Source organism: Cricetulus griseus (genome assembly GCF_003668045.3).
Source record: "Cricetulus griseus strain 17A/GY chromosome 1 unlocalized genomic scaffold, alternate assembly CriGri-PICRH-1.0 chr1_1, whole genome shotgun sequence".
Taxonomy (NCBI): domain Eukaryota; kingdom Metazoa; phylum Chordata; class Mammalia; order Rodentia; family Cricetidae; genus Cricetulus; species Cricetulus griseus.
In genome coordinates this window covers 25,626,301-25,639,929 of record NW_023276807.1, presented here as the reverse complement: position 1 = coordinate 25,639,929, position 13,629 = coordinate 25,626,301, and the positions used below count along the sequence as shown (strand labels likewise).

General features: G+C 37.9%; 1 protein-coding gene across 1 annotated transcript in view; it reads right to left on the bottom strand.

Moving 5' to 3' along the window:
• The window catches only part of Pkhd1 (PKHD1 ciliary IPT domain containing fibrocystin/polyductin), a 410,096-nt gene that overhangs the window by 103,089 nt on the left and 293,378 nt on the right, over window positions 1–13,629 (bottom strand). Inside the window, exons 56-59 of the mRNA XM_035453320.1 lie at window positions 12,816–12,968; window positions 9,818–10,693; window positions 8,536–8,704; window positions 7,345–7,502 (exon numbers count right to left, since the gene is read on the bottom strand). Of these exons, the coding sequence (XP_035309211.1) occupies window positions 7,345–7,502; window positions 8,536–8,704; window positions 9,818–10,693; window positions 12,816–12,968 (1,356 nt within the window). The remainder of the gene's footprint in view (window positions 1–7,344; window positions 7,503–8,535; window positions 8,705–9,817; window positions 10,694–12,815; window positions 12,969–13,629) is intronic.

Genomic DNA, 13,629 nt, shown 5'->3' with positions numbered 1-13,629 from the left:
AAGGTAGATTTGGTCAGAAGTCTTGCTCAGACCACAGTGATTTGCTGGGAATAATGTCAAAGGAAGTGTGGGAAAAGCTTATTATGAAATGAGATTTAAATATTATGTTTCAATGTAGAATAAATAATAACAAACCCATTTTTACCCAGTAATGTATTACAAGATGGCATTTTTGAGGTCATTCAATTCATTTCAAATACAATTCATTCAAAACAGTAAGATCATACATATTAAAAGTCTAAAAACTTATTTTAGTCAAAGACGTTAGCTAAAAACACTCCTGTATCTTTTTAATGTTCTTTTATCTTTCTGATTTGTGTCCAGGCAACTATGTCTGTGTCTCTTATATTTGGCATAGAGAGTCAAGGTCTCACTCTGTAGTCTGGCTAGCCTTGAACTCAGGGTAATTCTGTTACATGAAGATCTCAAATCCTATGATTTCAGGACTGAGCTACCACACCTAGATTTGATTCTTGATTATTAATGAACAGTTAAAAATGTACACCAAAGGCCATTATCTTCTTAACAGTTTGTTAAGCCAAAAGAAGTAGATAGTGTGCAACTGTAATATTTAAACTTAGCAGTAAATTTCTTGTAGATGTTTAGTTTCTTGTCTCCTTTCTACCCCTGCCTCTCTCTGCCTCTCTGCCACTATACGCCTCTATCCTTCCTTCTCTCCATCCCTCTCTCCCTCCATCTCTCTCTGCCTCTCTGTCTCTGTCTGTCTCTGTGTCTCTCTCTGTCTATCTATCTATCTATCTATCTATCTATCTATCTATCTACCTACCTACCTACCTACCTACCTATCTCTGTTAATCCCAAAGGCTGGGTTTCATACATACATATCTAGTCAAAGTTCTCCTTCATGCAGAGGGGAAAAAGAAATTAAGAAAATGAGCAAGAGTATAATTCAGTGACAGAGTACTTACCTGTCATGTTCAAGGCTCCAAGTTCAATTCTAGCATCACACACACACACAGGCACACAGGCATGCTCCCTCACACACACACACAAATAAATAAATAAATAAATAAATAAATAAATAAATAAATAAATAAATAAATAAATTCTCCCTATGTTCACATGAATGTTAAGTGCCTTGGCTGTTTCTTATACTAAGCTTGTCTTGAAAACTACTGTCATGATTTTGATCGTGAAGAAATTTTGTCAGTATGAGGAAGATGAGAAGTTTTTGCTTGGGATGGTCTTTTTTTAAATATTGTCTCTATTGAAAGCTCCTACTTTAAAAAATAGGATTTAAATGATCACATAATGGAACCAAAATAGAAATCCACAAGGTATTTACTTTGAGAAGATGTAGTTCAGAGGACCCAAATTGCACTGATGCAGAGTGAATAACCCTAAAGACCTAATGATGAGAGGCCTAGAGTTAGCAATAGTGAATACAGTCAGAACTTTGCCAAGAAGATTATAGGTGTTTTTTTCTCACAGTACAACAGGAGTAACTGTTGAGAGGGTCGATGTGTCAGTTTGTTAAGCTAAAGCGGTCCTTTAACCGTGTGTGTCAAAACACCATGCTGTATACCTTAAATCCACATAATACCCATAAATAAAATTCAACAAATTGCTAACCTCTTACCTTGGTCTTCAAAGGGTTTGCTGCTGTCTCCCTACACACTGCTTTAGTTGACTGTCATTCACACAGGTCTCTACTCCACCCACCCCTCACATGCGTTGAGGACATTCTTTTAACAGAGCCCCTGTGCTTGCTGGTGACACTCCTCATGGGTTTCCTCCCTTTGCTCATTGAGTCTTATTTGCAATGTTACTTTATATAAAATATGAATTTCTTATACACATACACACATATAAATGTTTGTGCCCACACACAGATACACACATACACAAGCACATAGATACCAGAGAGAGAATAAACTAACTCCTATTTGAAACTTCCTCCATAAACCAAAATACTATTGTATTTTCTTCCCTTCTCTTTTATTACTATTTGTGTGGATGTCTTTGTTGCAATATAATTTTAATGAAAACATGGTTATTATCTTCTTCACTATACACTATAATACCTATCCTTTAATAAAATGTTAGCAGACACTGTGTTGGCAAAACATATTTACTGAATAAAAGAAAATGCCAAATGCTATAATTCACATGCAAAGGGGATTTGCATTATGCTAGCTTAAACCTTACTTTCCTCCTACTACATTTAGCTAAGGAATTCTGAACTGCTACCAACCTAGAGCTCTGAAGTCTTCAGTCTTCTCATTACATCACCGGTCTTCCATATCTGTGAACTAGTCTGTGAGGTAATACTGTTTATTATTATCTAGAAATAGACAGGAAATTAGTAAGAAGCCCAATGGAAAGGCCTGGTGTTTCTATCCTACCTAAGTTAATTTCAAGATTTTGTTTTATTGAATGATTCTCTTATTTTTTGTATCAATAGATGTCTCCTTAACTACAGAAATCCTTATTAAAATAAAATGTAAATAGTTCTCAGGGGATCCCATGCTTGGCATTAGCTGCCTTGCTCTTATTGCCATGTAATTTTCAAAGTTGGCAGCAAATGAAAACTTATAGATAAGTATAAAGCAAAATTAACAGCTCACTTTTCCCCTGGCTGCACACCCTGTGCTTCGAAGATAGTGAAGCCCACTGGCATAGTGTTCCTACTCGGTGATCCACATGGATGGGTTTCGCTCATGATGCCAAAGTGCTTGACAATATTCAGAGAAGTAACTGGATATATGATTGAGGAGGGATTTTTTTGTGTGTGTGTCTGAACTAATCTATGCAAACAAGACCTGTTATATTGCAAATTAAAAATAAACCTCAGAGGCAATGGACTCAACATGACTTGGAGAGATTTGTTAATAAAATTGGGAAGAGACATGAGGGTGTGGAAGCATGGTGACACTGGGAATAAATATGAGATTTGCTTCTCATAGTCTCCACGTCCATCTTGTCCGTGTCACCTTTATGGGCTTACAGAGGGACATATGAATGTCAATCTCATGAATAAATCTGTGCTTCTCTTGTCTGCTAGCTTGGTGATGGGAAATAGAAAGTGGTATTTTAAAACACGGATTTTTTAAAATACAAAGGTCTTGCATGATGGAAGAATATTTTTTAAGTCAAGGCACCATTTACTATGTGTTGTCTTCTTTGCAAAGGGACTCTTAAACTGTTTTTAGAGCACTAGATAGCAGATTTCACTGTGTGAATCTTGGTGCCTGTACCAACTTTATTGAGCATTTTAGGCAGTGTTTGAACGTGAGGAGTCAGTCAGTCTTACACACCTCTGGGTCTGCTCTCAGCCATTTATACAGACTGGCTTTCACACTTCGATAGCAAATGGTGTTATGTTTGTTATATACCACCAAATCATGTTGCATGCAGGGCAATGAGCTGAGGAAAAGTTAACAGAACCACACACCCACCAGTAGCAAGAAGGTATTTAGACCTGAATAATGTATTGTACCACATGTTGAGTAATCTCCTAAAAGCTCATCAAAAGAACGTTCTTATAATTTAAACATGAAGCATCTGATTGACATTGTAGTGACTACTGGTAAGAGTGCTCACAATAACACAACATATGCCATTGGTAATCATCTTCTCCAACCAAAGAGAACTATTGACAGGACCTAGGACATCCATTTGAGAAATATTTTCTGACCATATGAAAGAGCACATACAACCTGTGTTCAGGGAAAGCTGACAGGCTGGAGAGTTACCTTTCTCCAATCATCTCTCAGTCCAAGGAGGAGTGGGGATATAACATTTACATTAGCTCCTCAGGCATGGTTGTGGTCATTTGGGTTTATGGTCTCTAAGAGTCCCATTAGAGTCATGCTCCAAATTCCACAGTGGTGACAGTTTGACAGCCCATCTTTATTGTCATTATTTCTTCCTAATCTCACTTCCCTACTGATGTTTTTGGCAGTTTGCTTTGTCTAGAGTGTATTTCTAAGTCAACCCAAAATTAGACATTATATTCAAGCCTTTACCTTTTTTACACACAGAATTTCAATCTGTGTGTCTAGCACTGTGGACCACCACCCATACTATTAATTAAAAATAAACGTAAGCCTGGCCAAAATCATAGAAGGCCCACAATTACCCATAGGCTTGTTTTAAAGTACAAGGATGTTTTGGCCATAACATAAATGTCAGGTGGTAGTGATTTTTTTTAATAAACCAATAGAAAATCTTACTGTAGAAAAATTTGAGTGAATCTAGACATAGAAGGAATTAGGTCTGCATATCTGCCTTAGGCGCTTTTCCAGTTGCTGTAATGAGACCCCTTGATAGAGCAAATCAAGGGACAGAGGTTTACTTTAGATCACAGTTTGAGGTACAGTCCATCCTGGAATCGAAATCAAACGAGGAGGAGCTTGAAGTAGCAGGTCACATTGCTTCAACAGTCCAGAAGTAGAGGGAGGTGAAGGCATACTACTGTTCAACTCCTCAATGTGACTTTTTCTACTTTATACTTCTCCAAATCCTCAGTTCTCTTTGTTTCTTACCTTTACTAATCACATATCAGTTCTTGCTTCTCTGTCTGTCTCTGTCTCTCTGTCTCTGTCTCTCTGTCTCTGTCTCTCTCTGTCTCTCTGTCTCTCTCTCTGTCTCTCTCTCTCTCTCTCTCTCCAGTTAATATATGGATTAACTGGTTATATTTTGTTATTCTGTAAGCAATATATCAAAGTGAATACTTCCTCAGCTTTTATATGTAACCAATACCACAGAACATATTTATACCTGAATAATGTATTACAACACCTGGTAAGCAACCTCCTAAAAGCTTGTCAAAAAATATTCTTAAGAATATATATATAAAGCATTTGATTGACATATGTGAACAATATATCAAAGTAAACATTTCCTGTTTTTATATTCACTCATCATATACATAACTTTAAAAGCTGTCCTGCAGATCCCATATATTGTCACTCAGTTGTAATGCTAAGACTTTAGCATATGGAAAAACATAAGATGCATATAAAATATATTTTCAAATATGAAATTTTATGATCATGTGTATAAATAATTCCAAATGCCAAATGTTAAATTTCAGCAATAGCTCAGAAAGAAAAAAAATATAAGCAAATACAAATATATCTAAGTTTGTTGTAATGATGTCTGCCTATACCAGGATACAGGAGGCTGAGACAGGAGGATTGAAAGCTCAAGGCAAACATGAACTATATAGCAAGAATGAAGACATCTTGAACTACACAGCAAATTCCAGGCTAGCCTGTTTATAAAACAAAATCCTATCTCTACAGAAAACAAAAGAAAACACACAAGCAAAAGCTTTGAACTGTGTGTGTGTGTATGATATGCATAGCATATATACTCATATTATATATATATATATATATATAATTAAATCAATAATTTGATGCTTTTGAACAATTTAGGGTAAACTCATTAATATTCTTTCTAAGATTTCATAATGCATCCACTGATAGAGCTAGTCAAGCAATATTTGTTGAGCATCCTCCCAAATATATTTCAGTGAGCAGTCCTTTGTGCTCTAAAGGGTCAAATGGCAAATAAACAACTAAGTAATTACATTTATATTATAATGCCAGGTGGTAGACCTCTAAAAACAATAAAGCTGGTGCACTGGCTTTAGAAAATAATAAACACAAATTATTTATTATTATAAACACAAGGTCTTGTTTATCTCAAGCCTTGAACACACTCTGAAGATGACCTTGGAGATTTGGGTTACTAGTATGTACCTACATGCACAAATTCTGTGGTCCACACTTGGCCTAGGGATTGAAATCATGGATTCTTGCATGGGAAGCAAGCACTCTACCAATGATAGAACTGGCTTCACACATATGATTGTTAGATGCGGGATCAGGGATGGTTTCCCAAAGAACACTTAGGGATACTAAGTATATCCCTAACACAGCTACTAATAAGATATCCAGACAAAGGAAATACTCTGTGCAAAGGTCCCATGCTAAAAGAAAAATAAGACTATGTTAGATATGGTAAGTGAGGGTCACAGGAGTTGGGAGAAAACATCCATGATCCAAAAATAAATCTGGTAAGATTATGGTTTGGACATCCTTCTGAGTGGGAGAAAGCCATTGGAAAACTTAAAAGATTGTCTTGGCTATTAAGTAAGCAGAGTGCAGAATACAGAAATGGAAGAAAACATCAACAGGGAGGGCATTCAGCCCCCAGGTGAGAGATGGTGATGTCTATATAACAGAAACTGCAGATAAGGAAGATGGGAAATGTGAAAGCTTGGGAAAAAAAAAAGGAACAAGGAGCATGCTCTATCTTTTCATACAGTTGATGAAGGCAAACACAGGTAATAGGTATCAGATTGGGGCAGAGTATGGAATTTGACAGTGGGCATGTGCATCTGACGTGCCCATACTTCTTAATAGAGTCCATTGGATATTTTTGACCAAATTTCAAGGTCAGGTCTGAGATAGGAATAGAAATCATGACTCATAGGTAGCACTGACTAGAAATTTGATCATATTCCTCTTGGAATAAGGAAAATGGTCTGAGCACTTAGCCCTGGGTGAACCACACCTTCAGAACTCAAAATGTCAAGGAAGAAGGAGACAATGGGGGTGGAAAGAAAATAAAAAGGAGTGAGAGCAATTAGGATGAATTGCATAAATGTAAGGAATTATAAAAGAACAAATGTAATTGATAAAAATTAAAGATGATAAATACTAGGAAAAGAATCTAAAAAGAATGAAGCAGAGGGAAAGTGGGAAAACTTCTTCAGGTTTTCCTGCAACACTTACAAACTCAGTTCAAATGGGCAATCACGTCCCTGGTGGTAGAAACAGAAATCTCTCTAGGAACCAGATTTTTTTAAAAAATTGCTCTGCAAGACTGCTAATGTTGTATGAGCAAGAAAAGAAAATAGAAGTTGTGAGCACAACACAGTTTAAGAGACATATGGAGAACAGGGAGATGAGTCTCACGGTGCCTTCTATACCACCCTCTCCCAAATGAGCTTTCAAGTCCTAACAGAAAAGAAAGATGGATACATACGTGGCTGGTGACATGAATGCTGCACAAGGCTAAGATGTTTATTAGAGTTTATTCTCTACCTTGTGCTCAGAGTGATGATGATAATATGTACATTTGACATAGACACAGGCATCCATAGAGGTCACAGTAGTAATGTCACAGTATCTTTAATGACTAAGTGTCCCTGTTATATATGTGATTTTGTAGGACATCAGTACAGATTCCAATCTGAGACTTTGGATCCTGTCCAATATATTTTTGTTCTCACAGAACAACAGAGCCACAAGCTCTTTTGCATGCCTGCTGCATTTGCCATAGGCATCATGGTCAGACATAACCAACCTGTGTTGAAGAATGATCCAGTCCATTCTGGCTCCCTCTTTGGAAACACAGAAACTGGTGGAGGCAGACCCAAGGTTCTCCCATCCAGATCTGTAAAGAGGTATTTTCTAGCACTTTCCCAGTCAGATTCAAGGCAAATGGTTCCCTCTAAGTCTTTGCTGTGGAGAAAAGGAAAAACCAACTCTCATCTCATGATAGGGAGCAGAAAGAAAGGACAATGATAGTGCTGAATTTGTGGCAAGTCAAGATGTCCTGTTCAGTAGCCCACACCCAACACCAGTCATGAAGTGCTTTGATTTTTATACTCCCAGACTCCAAAACTATAAGAACTAAATCTTTGGTCATTATAAATCATCCAGTTTATGGTATTTTGGTATGGAAACAAATAGACCAAGATGTGTAGCTTTCATTCAACTGGTAAGAGATAACTGACAAATAATAACACAGCACAAATGGTGTGCCTAACTGTACTGAGGTAGCCACCTACAATGGCTCAGGGATGGGCATTAAAAAGGAAACCATGTTAAGTCAAATACATGAACCTACCTCCTGGTTTATTTAGACTATCCATTGTCTCCCTAAAGCAGTATGTGGAAAAGAATAGCTCATGGTTTTTTTTTTTTTTATTTTTCAGATCCTTGAATAAAACTCTCTGGTCATATGTCCCAGAGCAGTTACACCTGGTCTATGCCTCATTGTTTAGCTTAGGAGTTCCTAGCAGTAGGGACAGACTCCTCCCATATCTTCATCCTGCTCAATGGTTCCCTGAGTCTCCATCTGAAACTGTGGACTTTGTGCTTCATGATAGAGAAAAGAATGAGGTTGATTTGAATCCAGCTATTTTTAAAATATCTCTAAGAAAAAACAAGAAAAATAGAACAATAACAATAAAACTGTTATAAAATCACTTCTGACCCTTCTTTTTTAAGAAAAAAAAAAGACTCAAGAAGGCAGAAATCAGTAACCAGTATCTGTTGTTTGTGAGCAAAATACTTAAACTCCTATGTGAAAGGATAAGAATACCGGGGGGGGGGGATAAAATGTTGAGACTGATAAATCAAGGTGCCAGCCATTTCTACAGGGATTTATTTCGATTTGTGTGATGATGCTATAGTTTTTAATGTTTTAGGGATTTAAAGAGTTGAAAACTGCTTCATAAATATAGTATATTGTCAATACTGAAAGTGGTACCTGGGCTGTGATGGAGGAAAGTAGAACTTGTTTTTGTCCTTCATCCTTAGCATCCTGGTTCTCTCTGCTGTTATTGGGTACATGATTCCAGTGCTATACTCATTAGGCAGGATGCAGACATCCAGGTCACCACTATAGCAACTCTTCACAAAGTTAGAAAATGTGACATCTGAAAATTTAAACAATATACCATAAGATTGTACCATATGCACCAATAATCACAGATTAGGCAATTAAATATTTTTTGAATAATGTATATTATAGGAGTCATTTTAATCTAACCAGGATAACCCCAGGGAATTTACATGAATCTTAGTTACACAATATCTGGAGCATATATGGACATTGTATGTTAAAAGAAAAGGACAGAAGTTGGCTTAGTGGCTAGAGTACTGACTAATCTTCCAAAGGACACACGTTCAATTCCTAGCAGCCACATGGAGGCTCACAATCTTCTTTAACACCAGTTGTGGGGCTCTAATGCCTCTCTAGCCTCTGTGGGTACTTCATATATATGCACTTATACACATAAGATAATAAAAAACTTTGAAGACAATGGTTCAGATAATTTAGTCTTCAGAAAAAGTTCAATTAAAACCTTGATGAAAATCTATTTTATGGAACACTCAAACCAACTATCAGATAAGACTAAATAGATGGGGAGTTAAGTACAAAATTACCCAAACTATCTGGTACACGTTAAACTGCCCAAGTTTCCAAATGCTGACTTTAAAACTAGAATTTTTTATAGTACTATAAAAGCAACCTCAGAGCCAGGCATTGGTGGTGCATGCATTTAATCCCAGCACTCAGGAGACAGAGGCAGGCAGATCTCTGTGAGTTTGAGGCCAGCCTGGTATCCAGAGCCAGTGCCAGGATAGGCTCCAAAGCTACACAGAGAAACCCTGTCTCGAAAAAACAAAACAAACAATCAAACAAACAAACAAACAAAAAAGCAACCTCAGTTGAGGAACAGTTTCGGTGTCTCAGTTACTTTAGTGGATAAAAGGAAAAAAAAAAAAAAACTTCCATCCAAGATGTATTTTTTAATTAAATAGTTACATTGAAGTCTCTGCAGAAGGAAAAAAAGCAATCACTTCTGTAAGGAATCACTCACTGACTTTCAATACACATTTGTTGTTTGCCAACATTAGGATGCAGGCTAGACAAGCAAGCACTAGGTCACAGCAGACCTTCTTGCCGTGTGATTTTGGAATGCTTCTGAAAGCTGTGTGCTTGGGTATGTGAAACCACATTTTTAGGACAAACTCCAGAATCCTACCTTGAAGCTTTATAATTCCTGAAACTGCATGGCCACTTCTCAGCTTATGCCATGGCTCCTGGGGCCATTGATTTGGTTCTGAGGTGAAAACTGGCCACAGAATACCAATCCGGCCTCCTCTGGGATTGGAAGGTGCTCTATCTGTTGATGTCCAGTTGGCTGACTGTGGTGCCCTTCTGTCTTGAATGCAGTCAAAAGAGGAACTAGTGGCCACAATGACTGAATTCCTAAGCACAATCTGCACAGCTTGGATGGAGCTCAGGGGAGCAGAAGATACATATGCCACTGCCAAAAGACCAATAGTATTGTCGACCAGAGTGATATTCTGCAGGACCACACTATTCTCTGTCTGTACCATGGCACCATAATCAAAGTTCTTAAAAGCCAGAAATCCAGAGACACCAGTACAGTTGGCAGGTTCATGTTTCTTGTAGAGGTGAAGGCCATGGAGGCTTGAGTGAACTACATTGTCAGACCAAAGTACGTCAGAGGAGCACCCATGGCCACATATGTGAAAGCCAAGTCTTTCTGATCCTGCCACCACATTGCCATGGAGAATGATATCCTTTGCATAGTTCACTTTGATTCCTGCCACCCAAGGAGATGACCTTGCTGACTGCATCGTCAGGATGACAAGATTATTAGTGAGAGAGTAGTTCTGACCCTCCAGATCAATGCCATGGCCACTGGTGCCAAACACTACATTGTCATTTAAAACCATCCCATGACTGGCAGATGCATGGATGCCCACACCGCAGCTTTGATGTACAGTAGAAGATATTACCCAGGATCCAGCTGACACACCCATGAATTCAATGGATGAATACAATGGTGACCCCAAGTTCTGAATTTCTACATTTAGAAGTTGAAGAACACCTACAAAGAAAATGTACATATTCAGATTAGGTCCTTTCTTTTTTCCCCAAAATATTGAAGGCCTTTATTTTGGGGCAGCAGAATATGCAGACATTTGCGTGAAATGTAATCACAAGAACTGTATATCACACCATAAATTCTCACTAATAAAAAAATGAATCACTGGAAATATCACTTTCTTGTCTACAAACAACCGTGTGCTGTCTGGACTTTAAGAAGTAAAAAAAGAGAAATGAGGGAGGGAATGGCCTTGAGGAGGTACACAACTGGTTTACATATTCTTTGCATTTGTTAGGAGACTGAATCTAGATACCTTAAGATCAATCCTCAGGAGTAAACATAAAGAAAGGACCTCCATATAATCTTTTCCATATTTTAATCTTAGCAACACTATATTTCCACACTTTTTATTCTGGAATAGTGACTTGATTGATCTTGTGTAGGTCTTGTACAGACAACCACAGCCACTAGGAGTTCTTGAGTGTGGTGGTCTTGTCATGCCTCAAAGACACAGTTTTGGTCTGGTCTTTCCCCATCTCTGGCCCTTACAGTCTTTCTACTCCTTCTTCTGCAATGGTCACTAAGCCTTGGAGTGATTGTGGGTTTTGGTGGTTTGAAAGAAAATGGGCGCCAAAGGTAGAGGCACTAATGAGGGGTGTGGGCCTATTGGAGTTGGTGTGGTCTTACTGGAGGAACTGTGTTGCTGTGGAGGCAGGCTTTGAGGACTCATATATGTGTAAGTCATGCCTTGTGAGACAGTTCACTTTCTGTTGCCTGCCAGATAGAGAACTCTCAGCTACCTCTCCAGTACCATGTCTTCCTGCATGCCATCATATCCCACCATGATGATGTACTGAATGTCTAAACTGTAACTGAGCCAGAAAGTTAAAGGCTTTCCTTTATAAGAGTTGCTGTGCTCATGGTGTCTCTTCACAAAAGTAGAAACCTTAAGACAGAGATGATATTGATGTACTACTTTTGGATAAACACTTGCCAGACACTTAACCTACACAGTTGTGAGTTTCTGTGTTAACTTCCCACTGCACAGAGAAACTTCTCTGATCAGATTTAAGAGGTGCACAAATAAATAATAGATATCTATAACTTCCATCTTAGAATAAAAATGATGTCCTCCACATAAAATGAGGAAATTTTCAACTGTGTGAGAACTTTCTTCTGTCTCCTGTGTTCATCGCGTGTGTTACATCCTCATTTTATCTTGCAGAATAAACTCCTCATAGAAAAAATAGAGTTATGGAAACCTTTAGCTATACAAACCAAAGCTTAAAAGAATCATTTTAGATATATTCAGGCATTTTCTAATAACAAATGTTAAGAAACAAATATCCTTCAATGAGTAGTAAATGAAAACCTGACATTTTTAGGTAAAAGAAAATAGAATTAACCAGCAGTTGAGGTGCACTCCAAGAAGTATTAAAGGAAATTTCTAAGAATCAAAGCAGATAATTTTATAAATAAATTCAGAGCCTTAAGGATGGATACACAGTGTCTTTCAAAGATGTAGCTATACTGACATTTCCCAAACTACTTGATCAGGAAGAACTTTGTAAGACTGCAGCCAGAACGTTTAATAAATGAGATCATCAAAGAATTTTGCAAGATTCTAAAAGAACTGAAGCATAAATGTAAAAAACAAAAAAAAAAGACTTCATTGGTCTTTGAAAATGATTGAATTGATTTTAAAGTACTTTAAAATATGGAAATGATTTGTATTTAAATTATAGTTACTACTTGTAGCATGGTTCATTAGATATTGCATACTACTGGGGGAAAGTAAGAGAAAATCAGGCAAGTGATAAAATTCACATAGTTTTAAAGTCATCTAATTTCCAAGCTGAGGAAAGGTGTTTTCTTTGAGGTTAAAAGGTGCCTATGCACTGATCTCTAGTATATTATTTAACTTCACACTGCTAATTTAGCAAAGATTGGGGCTGAAAATTCATAGCTTCCTGGAGCACAAAGAAGCCACCTAATTTGGTCATTTTGTATTACAAGTGAAAATTCTCACAGTTGAAGTTTCTGAGTGTCCCAGATGAGTGGTTCAGAATTACTTAGTAGCTGGATGGTAATGCTTATTAACTGAAAATTTCATTTCACTTACCAGAAAACTCTTCTCTGCTAGACTTCCTGAAGGACCCCACAAGGAGTCTCCCTCTACATGATGAGTCAGACTGAATTTTAATGTTCCTTGTCAACAGTCCAACCTCGGCAGCCAGAGGAATGTGTTGACCATCCTCCATGATGTGGGCACTTCCTAGAGAAACAGAAGTGGCGGCGACAGGGGAGGACAACTTTTACCTGGTTGTCTTGGAAATCGCCAACTGGGGACCCTACGGTACCTCACAAATGAAAATTTCCATTCCTGTTAGAAGTCCTTCCAACATGAAAGCCAGCCTTTCCTCAGGCACACTCCACAGAAGTCAGCAAAGAAATGAAAAACCTGTTCACTTGCTCCTCTTTGGGATCAAAGAGAATGTGTGAGCAATAATTCATTTCTTCTCAATAACTCTGGGGACTAGGATGGGCCACTGGTTCACAGATTTGTTCAATTAGTAGGATTTCCCAACCTCCTTTCTTTTATGCATCCGTGTGAGTCTGTGGCATCTGACTGCACATTGTCCATATACTTCCATCATGGGAGTAAAGATGCCCAGGTCAGATGAGGCGGTGATAGAGTAAACATCAATGTCAGACAGTGAAGGACTAAAAGGGGATGATGCAAAGCACAGTAACCCCATCTGCTGATGGACTTCTATCATCTACACCCTGGACCACCTATGTGAGCAGGGATATTGGAGAAGCTTGTTTCCCTATTTCGACTGACATTTCATGGTGGCTCTAGCTGGCCAGGGCTAATAAAGATGTCTCTTTTCTATCCTATGCTTTTTAAACAGAAAATAAAGCTTGACATAGTT